The sequence below is a fragment of the Hyperolius riggenbachi genome, chromosome 2 (genome assembly GCF_040937935.1).
Source record: "Hyperolius riggenbachi isolate aHypRig1 chromosome 2, aHypRig1.pri, whole genome shotgun sequence".
NCBI lineage: Eukaryota > Metazoa > Chordata > Amphibia > Anura > Hyperoliidae > Hyperolius > Hyperolius riggenbachi.
In genome coordinates this window covers 474,101,936-474,127,791 of record NC_090647.1, presented here as the reverse complement: position 1 = coordinate 474,127,791, position 25,856 = coordinate 474,101,936, and the positions used below count along the sequence as shown (strand labels likewise).

Here is a 25,856-nt window from a genome sequence, read left to right as displayed (position 1 = left end):
ACACGGTACAGAATAACCTACCAGTCTTTTTTGGAGGGACAGACAAGCAAACGGGGAAGAAATGCAAACTCCATGCAGCTAGCATGTCTGGTCAGCCTCAACTTATGGTCCTATAACTGCCACGGAAAACAGACAACCTAACTAGGGATGAGCGAGAATGATCCTGCAAAAAGCGAGATCGTCCCAGAGTGCACAGGGGGCGTAGGCTGTGTATTCCAGGGCTAACTCCCCTAAGCTGCCACTTCCCTTCAAATGCGCTCCATGACAATTTCCATCTTACACTTCCAGCATCAGACCGAAGGTTCCAGTATAGACAGCAAAAGTGTAAAGGTGCCAATACACTACCTCGATTTCCCGCCGATGGACAGCAGATTCGATCACTGTGATTGAATCTGCTGTGAAATCGATAACGCAAACTCGGAGCGATCGACCGATTTCGGATGGAAATCGGTCGATCGCTCCGCATTTGCGTTATTGATTTCCATTGATCTGTCCAGTGGGAAAATTTCGCTTAATCGCCAGCAGGGTCGGGAGCGCGTCTTAAGCAGCATTTGATTCGGCGGCGACCGACGCAGCAATAATCTCAACTGTTCCGCCGCCGCAAATGCCCTGGTCCATGATGTTTCTTTCTCCAGCTGGCCTTCATCATCTTCTCTGCACTTCCTGTCCCGTCCTGTGAGAAAGGGAAGTTCAAACAGTAGAGCATCCTCTACTGTTTGAACTACTCCATCTGAAAGGACAGGACGAGCAGAGAAGATGAAGAGAGCCAGCCGGAGAAAGGAACAGCACAGACCCAGGGATTAGTGCTAGCGGAACAGGTAATGTATTGGGGGGGGGGGGGGGAGCAGGGGCATAGAGGCAGACGGCAGCTCCACAGATTGCACACTTTTTTTTAGCATGAAATCAATTCACAGTGTATGGGCAGCCATTAGACCCCTCTCTGATTAGATTCGATCAGAAAGGGATCTATCTGTTGGTCGATCTGGTGGCAATCGACCAGTGTATGGCTGCCTTAAGAAGTTGGAACGCAACATGGGGCCCATTGGAAGGGAGACAGCTAAGGCGAGTTAACAGCAGACCCCGTGTACGAGAGGACTCGGTGCGGGAGACTTGGGTGCAGGATACAGCCGGTATATGGCTGATCCTGCTGCTGCACAAGTCCAGGCCGTGTTAAATACTATTCCCCCTCCAGGCCGCCATGGATGGTGGTGAATGAAACAATTCGGCTTCCAGCAATTGCGCTGGATTAACAGTGTTCAGCCAACACCAACCCAATTTTAAATTTGTTGATATTCGCGATAGTGGTCCTTTAACCACTTGTGTATTTAATATGTAATCTTATCTGTTCGTAGCCAGAAAGTCAGCAGTGAAATGGTTTCATCTGAATCCAGACTGAAGATATTTTGCAGGTGTGGAAGTAAAAATGTTGCTATCAACAGCAATTGCATTTAAGCCATCAGGTCAGAAAACGAAAGCAAACAACTGATGAACAAGAGTAACGCCCCTGTTTCCTACTTCCTGTTTTCATAGATGAATGTCTTCAGCCTGCGTTTGTCACTCTACAGCAAATCAAGCTGCTGGATTTTACATAGTGAAGGACTGGATGCCACACTGAGCAGCAGTTACGGTGTAGAGCAGTTACCTTCTAAACTAAAGGTGACCACACACCATACAAATGTTTAAAATATCTGTTCAATTCAAGAATAGCAATCAATTTTTCTGATTGATTGTAACATTTCAAAAATCTGACCAATGACACGCACGCACGCACGCACACACACACACACACACACACACACACACACACACACACACACCCCCCCGTTTTTTTCTAAATGATGATAAAAATGGATTGGAAACTCTGAGAAAATTGCTTGTGTGTATATATTAATACATTGACAATCTACCACACACCATTCAATTTTCAAAAAAATGTATCAAAAAAATCCACCATTCCCGATCAACTTTTATCCAATAAAAATGGGAAATCCGATCACATTTCTTGCTCGAATAAAAAGAAAGCTTTCGATTTCTCGGGATATCTGATTTTTTTATCGAATTGCCATAAAAACGGATCATTTTATTGTATCATGTGGGCAATCAATGGCTGGACGTTCTCAGCAATTATTTCTGGCCACTAAATTCCTTGCATCCATAAGTTCTCACACAAGCAGTTATAAAAACTGAAGATTGTACGCCCTGTAATATTGATGACAAATCAGAATTTGCTTTTCTGTTTCAATGACGAACTAGCTTAGACAGCAGTTCTGAATCTGTGGTCCAGAGATCATTGGCAGGCCACAGGCGCTTGTCAGATAGTCTCCGACCATGAGATGCAGCACGCATCTGTCAAATGACAGGTTAGCTTTACTATGCGGGTGAAAATAAGGCAAAGTAAGCACTGCAGAGGGAAAAATAAGTAATCTTACAAGTAAAAATATCACTATTTTCCATGAATGTAATCTAGTATTACAGCCACAACATCATCCGTCCATAAAGTTCCACCCAAAAAAAAAAAAAGTTGTAAAATGTGATTTAAGAACAATGTTTCTACAAAAAGAATGGCAAAGAATTTGGGGATCTCATCAGTTATGTCGTACTTATCACTAGAATGAAGAGAAATCTCTAAAAGCAAGGAAGAAGGTTTAAGGCAATATTGGATGGCCGACATCTTTGGACCCTCGGTCAGCACTGCATTAAAAACAGACGTGGTTTTGTAGTGGAAAGCACTGCATTGGATCAGGAACACTTCTGAAGACCACAGGCTGTGAAAACTTTGTTGCTGCAAACGCAAGTTAACCACTTGAGGCCCTTAGGCTTACATCCCCCTAGTAACCAGGCTATTTTTTTTACAATTTAGGCCACTGCAGCGTTAAAGAAAACCTGTAACAAAAAAAAAAAAAACTCCCCTGGGGGTACTCGCCTTGGGTGGGGGAAGCCTCTGGATGCTATTGAGGCTTCCCTCGTCGTCCTCGGTACCACGGCGGTGGTGATAAAGCTCCCCGAACAGCGGGGATGTAAAGATTTACCTTCCCGGCTCCAGCGCAGGCGCAGTAATCGGCTCACCACTCGGAGATGGGCGGAAATAGCCGATCGCTGTCGGGCCACTCTACTGCGCAGGCACAAGTCGCCTGCGCAGTAGAGCAGACCCGACAGAGATCAGCTATTTTCGCCCATCTCCGAGCGGAGAGCCGCAACAGCGCCCCCGCTGGAGCCAGGAAAGGTAAATCAGCGCTTGTCGAGGGAGGATTCTGGGACACTTCGGGGGAGCCAGCGCTGGTCTGCCTGCAACTACAGGGGAGGGGGAAGCCTCATTGGGACCCCCTCCCGAGGCGAGTACTCCAGCACTTTTTTTGTTACAGGTTCTCTTTAAGGGCCCGCTGCAGGGCTGTAGAACTCAGCACACAAATGAATCCCAGACCCCTTTTCTGCCCACCAACAGACTTTTCTGTTGGTGGGCTCTGATCGCTCCCCCAATGTTTGTTTATTTATATGTATATTTATGTATTTTATTTTTTAAAATATACCTATTTTTTTATCCCTCCCTCCGCCAGCCAATCACCGCGATCGGCTGTCATAGGCATCAGCCTACGACAGTGGATCGCTCCTGTCTCCCCCAGGGGGACAGCTGAGTGACGCGGAGGATGACGGAGCGAAGCTTGGCATTACACGGTCGTTAGGTAGTTAAAATAAAACTATGACATTATCCATAAAAAAATTTCCAGAAAAGCTGTCACCTTCTCTGAGCTCAATTAAGATGAGCTGGGAAATAGAAAACTGCTCTGTGGTCTGAAGAATCAAAGTCTGAAATTCTTTATGAATATGCTGGATGCCACATGCTCTAGGCTGAAAAGGAGAAGGACCATCCAGCCATAATGAGGGCTAGCATAACATTGGGTGGGCTGGCTGGCTTCATTTGTTATTTAGATCAGATGAAGGTACAATTTTATTGGAGAGACCACTGTCCAAACTACTCCTTAATTCTAAATGGTCAGGACTGCAGCACTACGGGTCAATCTCATCTTCTCCTTCTTGCTTAAAGAGAAACTCCGACCAAGAATTGAACTTTATCAAAATCAGTAGCTGATACCCCCTTTCACATGAGAAATCTATTATTTTTCACAAACAGACCATCAGGGGGCGCTGTATGACTGATATTGTGTTGAAACCCCTCCCCCAAGAAACTCTAAGAGTACGTACTCCTGTCAGTTTCCTGTCTGTGAACCCTGTTGCATTGTGGAAAATAGCTGTTTACAGCCGTTTCCAACTGCCAAAACAGCAAGCAGCAGCTACATCACTTGCAAGCAGTAAAAATGTCACCATGTGATAAATGTCAGAATGTAAATCAGGGATTTCAAAGATTTTACAATGGGCAAACACTGACTAAATCATTTATACATAATTATTGTAAAAATGAAGCACTTTATTATTTTAACTGGAGTACCTCTTTAAGCAGTTAAAAAGCAAGCGACCCTGAGATCCCTCTATAAAGCAAGAATCTGGTAGCCAAATGGACTTTCACAGCTATGAACTGCTCTCGCTGTCCAGCCCCTTATGCTGCTGAGAGATTTAACCCTCCTGGCGGTAACCCCGAAAGTAGTTCTGGGTAAGACGCGCAGGTTTTCTCAGGCCCTGCTGGGCCGATTTGCACAAATTTTTTTTGCTGCACGCAGCTAGCACTTTGCTAGCTGCGTGAGCACACCGATCGCCGCCTCCCAGCGCCGATTCGCCGCAATCCGCCGTGCTCCCCTAGACCCCTTGCGCAGCCTGGTGGATTGGGACTCCCGATGGCCATGGCGACAAGGTGGGATGACGTCATCGCCCCGTCGCCATGGCTCGCTCGCTACATGATTTAAAAAAAAATTAAATTTAAAAAACGGCTGCGCTGCCCCCCTGGCGGTTTTTAATAGACCGCCAGGAGGGTTAAAGGACATCCGTGATGGGAAAAAAAAAATGATAAGATAAACAATTGTTTCTATCCTCCTCCCCCAAAAAATGACTTTTCTTTTAGGAATCCCACAGTTTTATATTTAAATCTAATTTTACTGTTTCATGGCCTCTTCTCAATGACCGATTCATTGAAGTGTGCCAGAGCTAAAATCTATGAACTATTGCCCATTTTTATCTCTTTACTGCTCTCAAAAGCCATCTTCTGCCAGGAAAGTGTTTTATGGCTATAATTCCTTATCGGTGAGGGTTACGCAATAGTCCGACCAGGTCCCGACAGAAACTGTCACTTGCATACCTGATTTAACTCTTTCAGGCAGAGAAAGTAAAAAAAGCAACAAAGACTAGTTATTTGTGTGCTCGGCACTGTACATGCACAGGTCTATCATCATGTCACGTTACCTCGGGTGTCCTTTAAGACAGACAGACAGACACACACACACACGCGCGCGCCAACAATGACCTCCTCTGCTGAGAATCTAGCAGGTGTACTGCAGCCGCTGATGCGCCTTAACGTGACGGCTGAGCGCATTGCAATACTCACGCATCCTGCCTGCGCGCCACTCAATCAGCCCTCTTCCCCTGCACATAGCAATATTAACTGTAGCCTGAGGAATAGGTTTCCGATCCCTGCAGGTCGAATTGCCTCATGTGTGCTTAACTCCTTGTGGCCAGTACTGCAGCTTTTTTTCATTTTCATTACTGTAGATTTTTATCATTTTAAACTACAGAGCTGGTTGCTAAGAGTTGGGAGGGACTAACTAAGACTCGCACTGGAGTGGAGAGGTTAGTGTTAGGCTGGGGGGGGGGGGGGGGGGGGAGTTAGTGTTAAGCACTGGGGAGGGAGGGGAGTTAGTGTTAAGCACTGGGGAGGGAGGGGGAAAGAGTTAGGCACTGGTGAGGAGAGGTTAGAGGCACTGGATAATGGGGAGGTTAGAGGCACTGGATAGTGGGGAGGTTAGTGTTAGGCACTGGAGAGGAGAAACTACAAACGCACCTTGAAACCAAACAGAAGCTCTGCATAAACATCAATAAGCAATGCGATTACATGGGAGCAGCTGACCAAAGTTACTTACATTTGTACATGGCGAGGAAAGGAACAGCGCTACTTAAAAACAGATTGCATCCTTATGACTACCTGCTTGAGAGTGCAAGCCCCACTAGTGGGATAAAATACACAACCAGCATTCAAATAAAATGCACCTGTCTACCATTGGAGGATGTTGGTTTCCATAATAGCTTGCATGCAACTATGCCAACCATTATGGAAGTCATCCCCCATGGGAGGGGCCCTATCACTAACTAATCCTAAATTATGCATATGCATAGCCTGGGTGCGCTAACAAATAAAAATTCAAAATTGCGCAAAGGTGGATCAGCGCATCACCAGGCCGCCTCTGAATGGCCACCAGAGGTGCGTTAAGCCCCCCAAGAAACTACAAACGCACCTTGAAACCAAACAGAAGCTCTGCATAAACATCAATAAACAATGCTACTACATGGGAGCAGCTGACCAAAGTTAGGCCCAGTGCACACCAAAACCGCTAGCAGATCCGCAATACGCTAGCGGTTTTGGGAGCTGATTTCAGAGCGATTCTAGGTATGTTTAGAGAGGTTTTCTAAACATACCTAGCGGTTTTGGGTGCGTTTTTGTGTAGCAGATTACACATATTGTTACAGTAAAAGCTGTTACTGAACAGCTACTGTAACAAAAATGCCTGGCAAACCGCTCTGAAGTAGCGTTTTTCAGAGCGGTTTGCGTTTTTCCTATGCTTTACATTGAGGACGAAACGCTTCCGAAATCCGCAAACGCGCAGCAGGAGGCGCGTTTGCGGCTTGGCAAAAACCGCAAACCGCCAGTGTGCACCATCCCATTGCAATACATTAGACAAGCGTTTTTATAGGCGGATGCGGCCGGCGGATCGCTCCAAAAACCGCTCGGTGTGCACTGGGCCTTACTTACATTTGTACATGGCGAGGAAAGGAACAGTGCTACTTAAAAACATACCCGTGAAACGCGTTGCACTGTTTGTTTTGGAGTATATTAATAAACCTGTTGTCATAAAACTGACGGCATCTTGTCTGCTTCAGGGAGGCGAGTCCACCACCACCTCTTGAGTACCTAATAAGTTGCACGCAAGCTATTACGGAAACCAACATCCTCCAATGGTAGACAGGTGCATTTTATTTGAATGCTGGTTGTGTATTTTATCCCACTAGTGGGGCTCGCACTCTCAAGCAGGTAGTCATAAGGATGCAATCTGGTTTTAAGTAGCGCTGTTCCTTTCCTCGCCATGTACAACTGGAGAGAGGAGTGTGTTAGGCACTGGAGAGGTTAGGCAGAAGAGAGTGAAGCGAATGCCACCGGCGGGATCAATTGTTCATGCCGAATTGGCAGTTGACAGGATCATACACAGGTACCCATTATGCATTATTCTTTTAAAATCGTACACATTAAAAAAAAAAATGGGAGGTTGAAATAAGGCTTTGTCTGTACAGCACAAGTTCCTAGAAAAAGAAATAGCAGCAAACAAGTTCTGGCAACAATCTCTGCTGTCAGGAACAACTGGTACTCTAGGCAAGTCACTTGATTTTACAGTTGATTACAGAAATGACAGCCCATGTCTCTTAGGAATTCCTTCAAAAACAGTCAAGATTATCGTGAAAACAGTAATCCATTACTCTTATTCTGATAAAAAAAACAAAACGATTTGTGTCTTGCTGCTTTCCTATGGGGAGGAATCCATCTTGGCACACTTCCATGCTGGTCATGAACTCCCGAATGCTAGATTTCTAGGTTAGGTTCCCTGCTGCTAGCCTTCGTAGAGCATCTTTGTGCTGCTGGTGTGTTGTCTGTAAAGCATGTGATTGCTGTGCCAGAGGCTGCCTCTCCACTATTGAAAGGTAGTGTAAGAGCAGCGGGAGACACAGGCCACATTCACAGCACAGCCCAAGGTGCTTTCACAGCACAATCACTCACTTAACTAGAAGTTAATGCTAAAAAAGAATAAATAATGCCCACAGCACTGGCCAGTGAGGCCCGGCCTATCTTTGGGGAATGAGGAGTTCAGCCATCAAGTATTCTGATACAGTTCAGCAACGCTGAAACCAGTTGGAAGAACAGAAATAGATTAGTGACAAAATTTCTATAGGGCCCATATCCTGTAGCATACAGTGCCCTTTGCATCCAAATTCACATATGCGACTTGAATCAGATTTAGGATTTTGCATCCAATTTTTAATCTCCATAGCAACATGACATCACTGACTATACAGGAAACAGGAAAAAGCACATTAGATGGGAAACCGGATATAAAAATTTGCATAAAAAAATGCGAACATTTGCATTCACATGCAGGACCATTGCCTTTTATTAATCGGGATTTGCATGTGGGGCAGTGCGTGGTACAGGAATCTGCAGCATGCAGTTCATAATTTTTAACATCGCATTTGGAAAAACGCAAGGAAAGAACTCCATTGAACTGCACTGGTTTTAGTTAATGCAAAAACTTGAAAGCATGCTAATCAGCAGAGGACCAAACTGTGTATGAGGAAAGGCTGTTCAAAGGATATAAAAAACAATTGTTCCAGATGACCATTATTGCAAGTGTGTGTGAACCTCACGTTCTCAATATTCTGCAATAGGAATGCAATAATCTCTCTACTATACAATCAGCTGGTACCATAATGAAGTTTTGGGCGTTTCCAGCTGCCAAACTATCTTCCATATAAAAGCCATACAGATTTGGGGCACAACATGTGTACATAGGTAAAATAATGAGATAAATTCAGCTTTCATTGGTGGTCCATTGCATTTCAGCTGTGCAGGTTTACCAATGACTGTGAGGAACAGTAGCACAAGAAGTTAATAATAAGTGCTCAATGGATACAGCTTGTAAAATGTAGTGGATATGTGTCATGAACTGCCTTATTTTAACAGTGACAAAGATGCTATGTGATTGCTGCTAATGTTGTCCAATGTAATTACCAACTATGTCACACCAGAGCAATAGCAGCTAGTTGCTGTAGTGTGTCATAGTGTTTAGCATCTGCATTGGATTACATAAGCGAGTGTCAGGGTGCATACACACATCAGACCATAGTCTTTGGAAAATGAAGGATCACAGACCAATTTTACCCTCTTCCATGTAGTATGAGGGCCATACCTGCAAAGTCTATTCTATTGAGCTGAACTCCCCATCAGATAGAAATCTTTGCAAGATGCTGCACACAAAGATGCTGTACACATGCAACAGATCAGTATCTGCAAAAGATCTGTTCCTGCAAAAGATCCGTTTCTGCAAGATGCATTCATAGTCTATGATATCTGCAGATCCTCATACACACCTTGTTTAACAAACATTCATCTGCAGATCAGATCCACCAGGATGGATCTTCAGATCTGCAGATGATTGTCTGATCTGCAGATAATTGTCTGTTAAACAAGGTGTGTATGAGGATCTGCAGATATCATAGACTAAGAATGCATTTTGCAGGAACGGATCTTTTGCAGGAACAGATCTTTTGCAGATATTGATCTTTTGAACGTGTTCAGCATCTTGCAAAGATTTTTATCTGATGGGGAGTTCAGCTCCATAGAATAGACTGTGTAGGTATGGCTCTCATACTCCATGGAAGGGGGTAAAATTGGTCTGTGATCTTTCATTTTCCAAAGACTGTGGTCTGATGTGTGTATGAGCCTTTAAGCATCTTAGTCAAAGCTACTAACTATGATGCACTGCAGCAATTAATTACAATTAGTTGTTGCCACCGCTCTAGCGTGTCATAGTCCTTATTTGATTGTATATTTGATTTTTACTTAACCTGGGGCTTCTTCCAGCTCAAAAGCCCCCCCCCCCCCCCCCCCAAGTCTATCTGCACAAAAAAAATTAGTTTCACTTTCCTGGGGCCTCTACCAGCCCCATGCAGACATCCTGTGCCCTCGTAGTCTCTCACTGCTGCTCCAGTCCCCCGCTGCCAGCTAGTTTCGTTTGGGCAGCATTGCGTAAATTTTTTACGCATTCTCGCTGATGCAGGAACATTAACGCATACATTTTTATGCGTTAGTGGTGTAACGCATAAAAAATTTACGCGTTGCACCACTAACGCATAAAAATGTATGCGTTAATGTTCCTGCACCAGCGGGAATGCGTAAAAATTTACACAATGCGGCCCGCCGACCCAAAGGTCGGCAAAACCGAAACTAGTTGGCAGCGGGGGACTGGAGCAGCAGTGAATGACTACGAGGGCACAGGATGGCTGCATGGGGCTGGTAGAAGCCCCAGGTAAGTGAAACTCTTTTTTTGCCTGACTATTCCTTTAAGTTTCCCTTTACAGTATTTTGTTTCTAACATTGCATCATTCTGTCATAATTACAGCTTAGAAACCAAACTGTCTTTTAACCAGCCTGGCGTTCTATTAAGATCACCAGGCTGGCGACCGGACGTTTGTTTTTTTTAATTAAAAAAAAACAAAAAACTAATGCATGCAGCCAACTGAAAGTTGGCTGCATGAAAGCCCACTAGAGGGCGCTCCTAATGCGTACTTCTGATTGCCTCGGGCGATCAGAAGTAACAAGAAAGGCCGCGATGAGCGGCCCTTCTTGTTTTGCTTTCCTCATCGCCATGGCGACGAGCGGAGCGACGGCCTGGATGTCAGCCGACATCCTGACGTCAGCCGCCTCCGATCCAGCCCTTAGCGCTGGCCGGTACCGTTCGGTCCAGCTGCGCTGGGGGGACCCTCTTTCGCCGCTGCGGCGGTGATCAGGTAGCACACGCGGCTGGCAAAGTGCCGGCTGCGTGTGCTCCTTTTTATTTGATTAAAGTCGGCCCACCTGGCTTGTAATTGCCAGTTTTAGGCAGTGTTTACAAACAAACTAACCAGCTTGTGATAGGCTCACATAAGCAGAGTGTGTGTCATACAGAGCCTGCAGGTGGCCTGAAGAGGGTGTGTACAGCGTCTATCCAATCACAAGCAGCCCTGCACATTCCAGTCTCAGTGCCTTAGCCTGACAGAGCCGACAGAGGAGAGAAGATTAGATCATATAACAGAGATAACACAACCACTGTGCAAGTAGGAAAGGCTGCAGTAATCCAGACCACATTAGAACAGGCATAGGAACTTATAGCATAAAAGAAATAAGGCTGAAAATATTGTTACAGAGTCTCTTTAACAAAACTGGAATTTCACTTGAATATCAGTTTGAGAGTCATACCTGGATGTATCTCAGAGCGCTTCTCAAAACACTGAGGTTGGAGGTCTTCTTGTCATCTACATTTGGGATGTTTTTCTTTAAGGTTTCAAAACACTCCTTGAGGTGCGCCCGTCTGTGGATACAGCACACACCAATTACGGCTATAGGAAGCCTATACATACTCTGCAGCAAATCTCACACACACACGACATACATACTGAAGGCTAGTCGTGCAAAGTCAACACAGATCATCGAATATTCAGGTAAACGTGAATCAGATTCAAAACTTGCTATGCATTGAAAAACATGCTGCAAAGTGCTGCCAAATTAGACATTTTCCAGAGTACTCCATTAGCTCCTAGTGCATAATCCCAGGGCAAAGTAGGCCACAAGTAAGCTGTAAGGTCAGCCTCTACCTCCCCTCTCCTTACATAGTCCTGAAACCCTGCCAGCCTCTCCATGTCCTTCTCTGCACATTAGATCATGAGGGAGGTAATCACACAAAAACCATCCTAAAAAAAAGGATTCACTCGCCCTCTGCTAATAAGTAGAAGCTTTGATAGAATTTTAGGTTGTTACACTGAAGTAGAAAAAAAAAATTATAGATCACAATTTTACATTTTTACTTGTTTTTGATACTAGCACACAAATATACCGTATGAGCGGACCTTGGCAAGCTAAGAATCTGTGTGCTATCGGGTGGTAGATGGAAACAGCAACACTTGGTCTCTGGATCAGATGTGAGTGTATTAGTAAGCATTTACCTCTGGAACCCCTTACAACCCTTATCACCTATCAAAAGATCTTCATCCCAAAAGCTGCAGTCCTGATATACTTCCACACCTGTCCAGCAAACCCTGTTTAATAGTCGCCTGTTCCAGCGCTGCATCAGGATTTCTCTTCTCCCTAGCAGGTGCACGCTCTATGCTACCATCCCCAGTTTCCTTATGCATGCCACATGATCAGGAGCGAGAGGATGGCAGCATAGAATGTGCACCTTCGCAACATTCACCTGCTCCAATGGTGTGTCAGGTCTCATCTTCTCCCTGGTGCACGATCTATGCTACCATCCTCAGTTTCCTGGTGCAAGTCAGATGATCGGGAGCCGGAGGATGGCGACATAGAATGTGAGGCTGCCGGGACGAAGAGGAGGCTCAACACAGCGCTGGAGCAGGTGAATATTACACTACTCTGTTGCACTTACTCTGCATTGTGGGGAATAGGTCCAGGGGAAGGGGGGTGGATAGGAGACTGTTTAAAGGTGTGTGCCCAACAACATGCGTTGGGGGCGGGTTGATGTCCCCCATAGTGTCATATCATATACAGTATTCTTTTAGCATGCGGCGGTACAGTTAGAAGCAAGTGTGCCGAACTGCAACTTTCAGGACAAGGATCTCTGTATCGATATGCTACATTTGTTTTGTCTGAGGCAATCCCTTGTGGTCGCCTTGACTAAAAATCTAGCTGGAGTACAGGTGTCCCTCAACATCATGTTTTTGCAGCGCTATACCTCACACTGGTCATCCCCGCTCCCCTCTCCACAGAACAGGACAGATAACGGACCAGACCATGTGTACAGGATTCTTCCTAAACGCCCAACAGAATGATTGTTGCAGGTAAAAATCTAGCCTGTAGGCATCTAAAAGCTGAGCACACCTGCCAATGCTCTCAACTGAAAACTGAAAGACGCATTCATATCGATGGAAATCAATAGTGACAATCCAGTTCAGCGATCATGAGTGCCGCAATGTGAAAACCCATTTCATAGATTCATACATCCGATTTCTGATCAGGATACAGATCGGGGAAATATCAATTGTCAACAGAATCAGGCCATTCCCATTACACGTGGCTTCCGTCTAACACATCTCCACCTGATCCAGAGATCGAGCATTGCTGGTCATCTAGAATACACACCCTTGCCATTTAAAAAGCAGTGTCCACTGTAGGCAAGATACAGTTTACATGCTCCTGGCTGCCCTCAGAGGCAGTGAGGGAAATGTATGTAAGAATCTAGGCCTGTATTACATACACACCTGTTCTTCTCCAGCTTATTGTGGACTTCTCTGGTGCCAGCCCTACAAGCAACAGAAAGAGAAAGCAAAAATATGATGCTATTAATAGACTCAAAATAACTATCAATTAAAAAAAAATTGTAAAGTTTGATAAAAGATTATTTTACCTAAAAATTGTTCTGTGCTAAACGATGTACAAACTGCATACCAAAGCCAGCTGCTGTACAGTGTGTTCAGGCGGACCTGTGCTCACTCAGGCTGGCTTCAGGGAGGAGAATCATCACTGAAGACTACCCTGAGTGCAGCCAGTGCTGGGCAATGCTTCACAAACTCATGTTAACACCTGCAACACCTTTAATGAATGCACATCAAGTAATGCTTCTGACAAACATTGCCTCGTATCTGCTGTGCCTGTGAGAAGCTGTCTGAACTTACAGAAAGTTGGAATGGGGAAAAAAGGATAGCGCTCCCACACAGTCACTCCGCTCAGATCAAGCATTTGTTATACTGGGCCTAGGAAGGCAACAACTAGAATTTCAGCCCTGCATGGATAATGGATATGAATAATAATAAAAAGTAGCTGCATTATGTGATAAAGGCTGTCTGTAACATTGGTTGTCAGAAGAACCAGAAATTGCCGTTTAAATATAGTCTCTGTAGTTCAAATTGAGGTCAACATAGCTGTCAAATCCAAGGCCGGTTCTTGGTACAATGGGGACCCCAGGCAAATTTACCCTCCCAAACAAACTTGACCCCCCCTTCCCTAAAGCGGCATTAGGGGCACCCCCCTTTGTTTCTGCCAAGTTCCCCCATGGTCCAAAAAGCTGGCTGTTGCCCCTCCCTCAGATCTCCCTGCAATTTTACTGTGGTCTGCTGCAAAGCTTTCAGCAGTGTCTTTTGACCTGCCCTGGTTGGCACACTCCATGGCTCTGTACGTTCCGGTCTTTATCCTCACAGAGGTGCCTCTCAGTGACTTGGTGCATGTTATTACGCAATAGGCCGCTGGGTCAGAGAAGATGTGGCCAGCAGGTATGGAGACAGGAAAAGCTTACCCTCAGCTCAACTGCCTTAAATTCATGCCTCAAGGAGTCAACCAGCTCACACCTGGACCCTCATTAGGTGTGTATGTGGACTGCAACAAAAAAAGACGGTATGGAGACAGGAACGCACATAGCCATGGACTGATGGCGCTACACTGCTGAAAACTTAGTAGGGGACTCCAATAAAGTTGAGAGGCGAGTAGACAGCCCAGGGCACTGAGGAAATTTCCCAGTTGCTATGGAAGCGCTGACCCTGGACAAATCTTAACAAATCCTCCATGACCCTAGCTGACCATCACAACCCACTGAACCCACAGACTGCCCTTTATACAACCACCACTCACAACACTAATTAGAATTCTGGGGATCTTTTACACCAAGCCATATACTTTTGCTTTGGATTCTAGAAAATATCTTAAAAAGGCAGAGCACCTGCAGACTGAAGTTAAAAATTAATACCTAATGACATTTAGTTTCAAAATTACTTTAGAATACAAATATTTTATATACCGGTAACAACATTTTGTACTGAAGTGGAGGACCCTTTACCCTCCCTAACCATTATAAATCCCTGCCACCCCAACCTTAAAGCGGAACTAAAATAAATTAAAAAAAAAAAAGTTTCACTTACCTGTGGATTCTGCCAGCCCTCTGCAGCTGATCTGTGCCCATGCAGCCACTCACCAATGCTCCCTCCAGCCCCATGAACACCGATGCGTCCCTCAGGCCCCCCCCATTCAGTTACAATTAGTCACGGTAATTTGGCTCAGTTGTGCCAGTCGGCTCTTCTACGCATGCGTGGCCCCTCCGATACCACGTGAACGGAAGCACGCGGGAGGACGGCGAGGGATGCATCGGTGCTCATGGGGCTGGAGGAAGCTCCGGATGAGTATAAAATGTTTTTATTCTGTGATCACAGGTTTACTTTAAGTTTTTCTCCTAGGAGATCATTTTTCATTTAATTTCTGATTAAAAACAACATTTCAGCACTCTACAATTTAAAAATACTAAAAAATTAGGTAAAAAAGCACTGTCAATTGAGTATTTTCCAGTCAGCTGTTACGCCAGAAACCCACTAGGAGCGATTTCTAATCGCTAGTGTTTTGAAAAAGCTCTTGCTAATGCAATGCTATGTGGGATTTTAACCTCCTGAGCGGTATGGACGAGCTCAGCTCGTCCATCACCGCCGGAGGCTGCCGCTCAGGCCCTGCTGGGCCGATTTGCACCAAATAAAGTGCAGCACACGCAGCCGGCACTTTGCCAGCCACGTGTGCTGCCTGATCGCCGCCGCTCTGCGGCGATTCGCCGCGAGCAGCGGCGAAAGAGGGCCCCCCTAGCCGCCTGAGCCCTGCGCAGCCGGAACAAAAAGTTCCAGCCAGCGCTAAGGGCTGGATCGGAGGCGGCCGACGTCAGGACGTCGGCTGACGTCCATGACGTCACTCCGCTCGTCGCTATGGCGACGATCTAAGCAAAACAAGGAAGGCCGCTCATTGCGGCCTTCCTTGTTTATTCTGGGCGCCGGAGGCGATCGGAAGAACGCCTCCGGAGCGCCCTCTAGTGGGCTTTCATGCAGCCAACTTTCAGTTGGCTGCATGAAATAGTTTTTTTTTAATTAAAAAAAAACCCTCCCGCAGCCTCCCTGGCGATCTCAATAGAACGCCGGGGAGGTTAATAAAATTACATCACTCAAGTGGGATCACACCCATAGCATTACATTAGCAAGAGCTTTTCAAATTGCAAAGCGCTCAGAAAACCGCTTCTAGTGGGTTTCTGGCCTAAAAGAGCATTTTATTGAGGAGTTGTGAAAATATGACCTAGGAGAAAGAGTGAATTGAATAAGGACCTCTGTGTGAAAGAGCTCTCTCTGTGAATGCCACTATAAGAGTTTTGAGCATTAAAAATTCAGCTAAAGCAAACAAAATAGGCTAAGCTCATATGGAAAGAATGCCACACACAATGCCATTAACCTCCCTGGCGTTCAATTTCCCCAGGATTTCTGTGCAAAAAGTGATAAAATACATTTTTAAAACTTTTTCCTGTAACTTGCCAAAATGTGTCAAGCAAGGGTCTAGTATACAGTGCAGGAGAGTATTGATGTGTATGCACCTTTATAGGATGTAAGATGCACCCTTAAATACATGTGAGCAAATGGTCTGAACCCTGCAACATTAACTAGATGCACCAATTAGAATGATTTCCAGAGAAGAGGTGTGCATACTTCCTACAGGCCAATTTCCAGGAAAAATCTATCACATCACACATCACCACCTATTATCCTTAAAGGGGAACTTCAGCCTAAACAAACATACTGTCATTAAGTTACATTAGTTATGTTAATTAGAATAGATAGGTAATATGATCTCTTACCCACCCTGTTTTAAAAGAACAGGCAAATGTTTGTGATTCATGGGGGCTGCCATCTTTGTGGTTGAAAGGAGGTAACAGAGAGCATAAGACACAGTTCCAACTGTCCTGTGTCCTGAAAACCCCTCCCAGCTGCACACACTAGGCTTCAAATGTCAAATTCAAAATGTAAAAAAAAAAAAAAAAAAAAAAAAATTGCACCAAAACAGCAGAACGAGAACAACAACATCAGAAATCCCATCATGCTTTGCACAGCATCAGGGGAAAAAAGCCCGGGCAGTTTTCTTTTGTGCAGCTAAAAATGAGGCTTGTATAAGAGAAGCAAAGTTCTGATACTGTGAAACTGTTAAAGAAACACCAAGCCTTTTCAGTGCTGCTGAGTCGATTTTTAGTCCGGAGGTTCACTTTAAAGAACGAGACTTAGCAGAAACCAAATGTGTTTCAATACTGATTGACCGAACACTGGTCCTGATGCACTTAAGTTCAGCAAGGCTGCTGTAGCCGGCATGTAAATTACAGCTGGTTACCACAATGTAATGACCATATACTGAACGTCAGCACAATGCAGTCTCTGCAACAGTATGAATTAATTCCAGGAGCTTGCTTACAAGGAAGCCCGCAGTGGCCATTATTACTGTCCCGATGCACTTCACTGACCAGAGCTATGGACATCTGAGACCAAACTATATTTGCTGACCTGCAGATGAGCAAAGTGAGGTTATAGAGTTGGTTGCCTGCACGGAATTGGGTCTTAGACAACAATTCTTTGGGTGGCAGACATATGAAAGGTCTTTAGACTGAGATTTCATCATAAACATAAAGGCATGGGCTGTCTGATGATCCTAGAGAGGGGGTGTAGAAAGAACATACACTGTGAGCACAGAAAACAAACACGGCATCAATTCTCTTGCTTTGGAGACTTTAATATGCAACAACCACCAGCACAGACATGGGCGCAATCAGCACAGGGTTCCCTGCCTGACAGCTGTTTCACTGATAATTCCACTTCCTCATTAACTGCTAGTACAACGCACATTAAACAAGCCCCCACTGTATTGGCTTTGGCTCACTATGACTATGGGAGATGCAGCACAACTTGACATGCACACCCCTGCCTGATGTATCAGCACAGTATTGGACAACTGTCCAAACTGCCAATTGCCTGGGCACTACACATCACCCCAAAAGAGGTCAGAGCGAAGTGTGGAAGCGATTGAAATGGTTCCTTTACAGTGGGGAGTGGTAAGTGATATACTGTACTTTAGTGTATATATGAGGCAACTGTGTTTGTTTGTGTTATACTAGTGGTCTTTGAGGAAGTGGAATTATGCCTGAAACAACTGTCAGGACGGCACCCGTGCTGATTGCTCCTATGTCTGTGCTGGTGGTTGTTGCATATTAAAGTCTCCAAAGCAAGTGGATTGGTGCCCCGTTTGCTTTCGCTACTCAACAGTACATGGACTTTGTTGATTCAAAAATGCACATCACAGGAGCTGCAAATATACACTGGTATCCTGCAGCGCAGTTGGTGCACACTGTTCGTTTCTATATATTGGGAGTAGAAAGAAGATAAGAGATACCTCTGCAGCTAGTTCAACACAAGGGAATGCACGGTTACATGCCAAGTTGCTATATAATTATCTTTTGCCAGTATATAGTGATAGACAACAGATTTTCATGTAATCCAGCTGAGAATGGCTAAAGTGACCCCATTGTGGATCAATGCATAGGAATCCACTGGTTTACCCTAAAACAATGTACATGCATGTGGCATTCTTTTCCATTAGCAGTAAAGTAATTCCATGTTAGCCATCAGTTAAAGCACAGAGTTTTGAATCAGGAGCAGTGTTCTCCCCTTAGCCGGGTGCTCCACCCAGCTAGTTTTGGTGAGCACCCGGCTGTCATCGGCCCACCTCCCCCTATGCTGTAAGCAGAATTGTGCAGAGAAGCACCGGCCCTGCATTCTTTCATCTCGCCCCACACGGCTACTTTTTCATGCCGCCCAGCTGGAAAAAAATTCTGGGGAGAACACTGAGGAGGATACAATTTAGGGCCTATTTCCACTACACGCAGATTCTGGATGCAGAAAAACCAAGTCCAATGAATGTCTATGGGCTTGTTTCCACTAAACGCGATTTTTCAGATGCAGATTTCCCATAGGCTTTCCTTGGAGTCAGTTTTCTGCATCCAGAATGCGCGTGTAGTGGAAACAGGCCCTTTATTGGCTAATGAAGGAAATAGTAAGCATTCTTCAGATCAGACTCCTATAGACTTTATTACATCAGATTTCTTACCCTCCAGGCCGCCTCCTCTGCTCATTAGGCCTCCCATCATCTGTTGTGGATATTCTGAGGGCACCAATTGGCTGAGGTGGAGGCTGTTGCGGGTGTGCTAGGGCTGCCGGCTGGGGCTGTATGGGCTGCTGCGGTTGCTGTTGATGCGGTTGCTGATGTTGCATGAGGTGATGGGGGGCAATAGTTAGAACAGGGGCTGGGTAATGGTGCAGCTGCTTCGGACTCAAAGGTGAAGTTTTAATATCCTGAAGTCCGGGACCTGCTGGTCGTTGAATGACAGGAGCCAAGGACACATCTTTGCTAATAATGGGTGAGTTGACAACAGGTGGCTGCTGACACTGAACAATAGGAGACGACAAAGAAGTGGGGACTACTGGCTGGGGAACATTGTTGACCACTGGAAGGGGGATGACAGTAACTGGAACTGGTAGTGGAGGAGGTGGAGGAGGTGCAGGCGCTGGTGGAGATGCAGGATTAGCTGGAGCCTGGCTCGCTAATTCTTCTGTTTTAACTATGTTTTTCTTGTCTTCCTCTTCCTCCTCCTCTTCTTCCTCTTTCACCAAAATTGTATCATTCTCCTCTGTAAGAAAAAAAGAAAAAAAAAAAAAAGGAAAAAAACCATGAGATCAAAGCAGCTTTTCCTATGTTATTTCTATCTGCTGTGTGCTTCTACAATGACCTTTTAAGAATTCAAAGCAAGTACAGAGCAATTAACCGCTCATAAGGTTCTCAGTCACACTGCCTTTGCTAACCACTCCAGTCATTTTAACAAGAACCCATATAAGGATTGTGCAATAGGCAGTAAAACAACATTTCAGTGACATCTAGCAGCTTTCATGTACATTGCGGAAAGAAAAGATCAATAATAAAAAGGCAAAAATTAGCTAGTGGCCATTTCTGTATGATTGTCTGTGCCCGATTTTTTTAAAAGCTACATATAGATGCTAGATTTTCATTGTTAATCGATTACAATTGTGTCAGCCATAAATCTAGTACCTCTACATATAAATAGCGATACAGAATAGGTTTGTAGGACCCAGACACAGACCCAGTCAGTATTAGCTGTGAAATATATGCAGCCTTCTCACACACCTAGCCTACCTCTCAACTTTTGGATTATAAAAAAGGGACACCGTTTTTTTAGCATTAACATATTTGGGTAAAAGACACGCCCCCTCCCCGCCTTCATCACACATTTATGCCACAGCCAATCACTACTGCATCACCCTCCCACCAAAAAGGAGAAGAATAGTTGTGAGCTATGGTTTGCTTTACTGTGCAGCCAAGAATCATTTACCACCTTAAAGAGGAGCTGTTAGGTATAGGGTCTCAGAGAAAATAAACACATATATCAGTAGCTAAATATTGGCCGTACTTACATTACATATGCATTTCACTGTCCACGTTTGTACTTCACAGAATCTTTATATAGTATTTGCAGAGAATGATGCTCCTGACAGCTCATGGCAGGTTCCAAGTTTGTCTGTCTCCTATGAAGCCAAATGTGATGTCATATCCGCCCTGCTTCCTGATGATTCCACTCACAGAAAAGCTTGTACTGAATAACACTACCGTGCAGTGAATATTAATTAGCCATGTGGCTAGCAACAATAGCGGACTCCTGCAGTGTACTCTGCCTGGAGATTTATCAGTGCTGTGCACTGAACTGAGTTACATGCTGTTGTAACTTGACCCTGTAACTTCTCACTAGCAGCCGAGGGGAGGGCCCCAGAATGCTTTGCTGTATGTTATGCAGCCTCTCGTCCTTTTAAGAGCTTGGGAATACAGAGCCTTGCTGTCAGCACACATCAAAAGTAAGAGAGATTTTTAACTTCAGTATTGCCTTTTTGGCTTGCTTCTAAACTGTTTAACACAGGAGAATAGAGGTTTAAATTAGCTTTTGCAGCCTGACAGTTACTTTTTAAAAGCAATCTGAAGTGAGTGTGATATGGAGGCTGCCATATTTATTTGCTTTATAGTGTACCTATGTGAAAGGGTGAAATCTGATCTGCATGCTTATGGCTACAAGTATGAGGCTGTTTTTACTCTTGTGCAGTGTGGCAATCCCATGGCATGACCGCCTGCCACGGGATGACCGCACAAATCCATATTTTAAATGACCCTGCAGCACAGTGCGTCAACAGGGTTATATGCATAGACCCGCCCTCGTTCACTGATGTACTACCTGCTGGACAGGAAGTACATCACCGTGATTCCTATCGGTCCGCACATGCACGCCACACTGCGCTACGTTACTTACACTTACTGCATTACCATACTGCATAATCCACGCGGTGGGTGCAGATCATGTAGCAAGTATAAAAGTCTCCACAGACTTTCTTTCAATTAGCTACCTCCTGCAGTACAATTGCTCACGGCAACGCCATAGTGTAAAAGGGCCCACAGAGAATGAGCAGGACAGCCAGGCTTATTGTTTAAAAGGGGGGAAAAAATGTCAGCCTCCATATCCCTCTCACTTCAGATTACTTTAAAGTGAACCTGAAATCTTGCACAGGACAGAAATAAAACCTAGAGAAATCCACCCTGTATGTATTTAAAGAGTTTAGCCTGACTTCATTCCCACTCATCTGTGGCTAATGACAAGTTTAATTTGATCTCTCAGCTGTGTCCAGTCAGGAATCTTGGCAGAGCAGCTAATTTGTAAACACGGGATGTTAACTACTTCCTGCTTTCATGCAAGCAGGATGTAGACACACTGCAGATTTATGACAGGATTTTTTTATTTATAAGTTGTAACAAAAAGTTTTTTCTTTAAAGGTTATGATGATGTTGCTTCTCTTTTAGAGCAGCAAGGAAGTTCAGAGTCTGAGTTAGTCCTCACCTTTGACTCACCCCTATTCAGAATCAAATTATATTAACTAAGGACACTCAAGACAGAAGGGATTTCAGACCCTAAAATTAGGTATTTGGCATGTATTTTTCTTAAGATTTGCTATATCCATCTTAAAAGGACAACTGAAGTTAGAAAAACATGGAGGCTGCCATATTTACTTCCTTTTAAACAAGACCAGTTGTCTGGCAGCCCTGCTGATCCATTTAGCTTAGTAGTGTCTGAATAACACCAGAAACAAGCATGCAGCTAACCTTGTCAGATCTGACAATGTCAGAAACACAAGCTGCTTGCTTGTTCAGGGTTTTAAAGTATTAGAGGCAGAGGATCAGCAGGACAGCCAGGCAACTGGTATTGCTTAAAAGGAAATAAATATGGCAGCCTCCATATCCCTCTCGCATCAGTTGTCCTTTAAATAGGTTGAGGAGGGCATACCAAAGGGGGAAAATACTTTGCAGGCTATTTAAGTGTACAGTAGAATCCCAGTTTTGAAGATCACATGATTTTCTCTAGTAAAACTAGGATATAATTACAGTTAATTTCCAGCAGTAACACCACGGAACTCTGAACTTTGTGTGCAGAGTGCAGAACCAAGATGTTGGCAACAGCAGAAATATCAGTCCATTTCCTCTCTTTCCCAACAGTTAATACGCAAGGCTTATTTAAATAGGTTGTGCTCCTCTTCAGCAAGCACTTAGTCATTGGCATAGTAACCGGGATGTGGTGGGAGGGCCAATCCTAGAGATTCCCTCCTGTCTCTCAGCTAATGTATAACACATGCTTCTCTCTGAGAGAAACATGGAGATGCTTGCCAGCAAAGCCATTTGTAGTTACTCGTTCACATGCAATCCGTATATGGCTTGCGCACGTGTTAGCAGCATGAATCGGCAACATGCGCTGCTTTCTGCAGCAACAAACATTCCGCAGAGGTTACTATATAATACACGAATATAGGGGGTAGGAGGCACCCTTGGGGTACTCGAATATTGGCTAGTATACCAATAAATAATAAATTAGTTCGTTCTAGATATCATTAGCAAGACGTGTGTGTGTGTGTGTGTGTGTGTTATATATATATATATATATATATATATATATATATATATATATATATATATATATATATATATATATATATATATATATATAAAAATAGAAGGTAAGGATAAATCCTACCTTACAAAGTAGTCACTCAGAAAATTGTAAAAAGTAGTTTCTCAGTACAAACCGCGGTACTTATCCTTTAGCCGGGCGCATCCTCTAGGTGGCGACAAAACTCCACCAGAGTTACATCTTTCCCTACTATCCATGTCAGCCTGGAGGGGGAATAGTAATTAGCGCCACCTGCCGGATGCGCCCGGCTAACGGATAAGTACCCAAACCGCTTCATCAGGTCGAGTATTGTGCCCATAATGGAGTCCCCAGTCTAATACACTCCTGGATCACTCCTGGATCAGAAAGAAGCCAATCTCATACCCCAGGCAAATAATGGATGAACCTCCTCAGAAGTACTGTACTCCTCAGAAATACTGATGTTAATAAAAGCAAAAAACGCAAGGTTTAGTCATTTGGATTCTTGTGTCATACAGATGACTGTTGTAATCTGTAACGGTGCCATACAACCATGCAGTGAGGCATACAGTGCAAGAGCCACTGTAAACACACAAGTTACCCTGTAAATGCACTGCATTACTGCATCAAAATCCACTGTGGCCACACCACAATGCAGTGCGATAGCCCCATAGGCATATCATTGCAATGCAACAGTCACAGTGATAAAAGAGCCTTGCCTGTACATACCTAACAAGTTGTGGTCTGTTTATAAAGTGCCACTAAACTCGTTACCCTTTCTCCCTACCTCAGCCACAGTGCTGAGCAAATGTTGGGCGTTTCCACTATATCATTTTTATGCATTTTGAAAGAGAGTCTGGCCACAGTGTTTTTTTTCAAAAGAATGCATATTCCTATAGGAGTCCAATAGCGCTCCCACTTAATGTTTTGTTTTTAAATACTAAAGGACTGCATACTACATTTGTGGTTTTTTTATGGTCAAAGAAAGTGATATATATATATATATATATATATATATATATATATATATATATATATATATATAGATATATATATATTATGCAATATCCCACAATTTTTCAGTATCCCCTCAATAGAAACAAACAACAAAAGAAAAAAAAATCATCAATAAAATTCCTTTTAAAAAGGACAACGGAAGCCAAAGGGGTACAGAAGCTGCCATGTTTATTTCCTTTTGAGCAATACCAGTTAGGCCTGGACCCAGCGCTCCCTAAAAGCTAAAAAAAATAAATGCTCTAGTGACTAGAGCATTTATTTTTTTAGCTTTTAGGGAGCACTTTCAATCGCTAGCGGTTTCCCTAAACGCTCTGCCAATGTAAATGGATTTGACAGATTCCACTACAGCAATTGCGAGTAAGGAAATCTCAATTGCAGGATATTCAGCATTTTGGGAGCGTTTCCATTCTAATGAATTGCATAGGAGCAGGAAAATCGTTCCCAAAATCGCTTGCAAAAGCTATCACAAATCGCTAGCGATTGCAACAGAGTTTTGCGCTTTCTAGTGGGTTCCAGGCCTTAGCTACATGCTTGTTTCTGAGGTTAGTCAGACACTACTGCAGCCAAATAGATCAGCAGGGCTGCCAAGCAACTGGTATTATTGAAAAGGAAACAAAATATGGCAGACTCCATGTTCTTCTCACTTTAGTTGTCAACAAGCAAGCAAGTTTTTTCACCTGTGTTGGTACTTTTTAACTTGAGAAGTGCTATAAAGTTGCTTTAAGTGAAAGATTAAAAAATTATCTCCAGGAGAAAACTTAACAGAATTTAATTTAATAAGGGCCAAAGCATCAGGGCTGTGGGGTCGGTACAAAAATCCTCCGACTCCTCGGTTTATGAAACCACCGACTCCAGGTACCCAAAGTTGCTCCAACTCCGAAGCCCTGCAAAGCATAAAAGGGCCTAAAAACTTAAATCCATGTGTATACCAGGCTCTAGAAAAAATTACTGTGTGCTTGTATATTTTCCAGTCAATAAAATTAAGAAAAATGTTCCTGGAAAAATTGACAATATTTAATTCAATATGCTGTATCAATACAAATCACATTACACTAGAATTTGTAATCAAGAAGTCCATTTCTGCTACATCCCCTCATCGGTCATTCTCTCTCTATTTTTTTCTATCACCTGCCCTATGAGGATCACAAGATGGAATTACATTGGGAAGAATTTTAGAATACTGTGTGTAAGGCTAGTATTGCAGCTATGTACAGCTCTCTATAAGCCTCCTGATTCTGATCAGTGCTAGCTAGCAAAACATTAGGGATGGGTCTACTTATTGCATCATATTTAAGGTGGTTTCTAAACCACGCCTGGTCCATGTGTTCTCCACGATGCCAGATGATGTTCCTCTATTTCATTTAAAGCAACACCTCCAATAAGGAACAGCTTAAATTTTCACATCTAGACGAGATAGTGAGAGGTTTGGTCCTTTATAAAATATGCTCTAGTAAATCAATAAGCCAGCAAATACAAAGAATAAAGGAGTGAATTTTATAAAGAAGCAACGATAGAACACATGCACTAGCAGGAGTCAAGTTGCACTGTGAGACAACTATTGTCAAAGCGGCAATTATCGCGATCACGTCATTTCCACATGGGGGAAGTTTGAAGAAGTGTGCTTGGCAAAACTCCGGGTTCCTGTATGTCACATGACATACAGGAAGTATTCCGTGCATTAGAGGCTATGTCCAGAACTGATGCAGCTTGGGGGACAGAGAAGGCACAGAGAGACAGAGAGAAAGGAGCGGGCCAGAGACACAAAGGGGGCAAGACAGAGACCCAGAAAAGGCATAAAGAGGCGAAGGGGGCACAAAGAGAGACAGAGGAGGGAACAACTAGGCAAAGAGGGGGAACAAAGCTTGATTTGAAGGAAATCGTGAATCGAAATCGCAATTTCAGACAGAAATCGCTCAATTCAATTTTTTCCTAAAATCGTCCAGGCCTAACCCCACCTGTACATGTTTTTGGTTTTCTGCTAAACATTAGGGCTGAACGATTTTCGGTTTTGAACCGAGAATCGTGATCATGCCCAAGACGATCTTCAGATCTTCAAAGCGGCGT

At 44.0% G+C, this 25,856-nt stretch overlaps 1 protein-coding gene across 2 annotated transcripts in view; it reads right to left on the bottom strand.

Annotated features, from left to right (window-relative positions):
• MNT (MAX network transcriptional repressor) overlaps window positions 1-25,856 on the bottom strand; it is a 131,879-nt gene that overhangs the window by 68,246 nt on the left and 37,777 nt on the right. Inside the window, exons 2-4 of one of the 2 annotated variants that reach the window (XM_068270240.1) lie at window positions 18,854-19,433; window positions 13,177-13,218; window positions 11,162-11,273 (exon numbers count right to left, since the gene is read on the bottom strand). In XM_068270240.1, the coding sequence (XP_068126341.1) occupies window positions 11,162-11,273; window positions 13,177-13,218; window positions 18,854-19,433 (734 nt within the window). The remainder of the gene's footprint in view (window positions 1-11,161; window positions 11,274-13,176; window positions 13,219-18,853; window positions 19,434-25,856) is intronic. The other variant, XM_068270241.1, reaches the window with a different exon arrangement.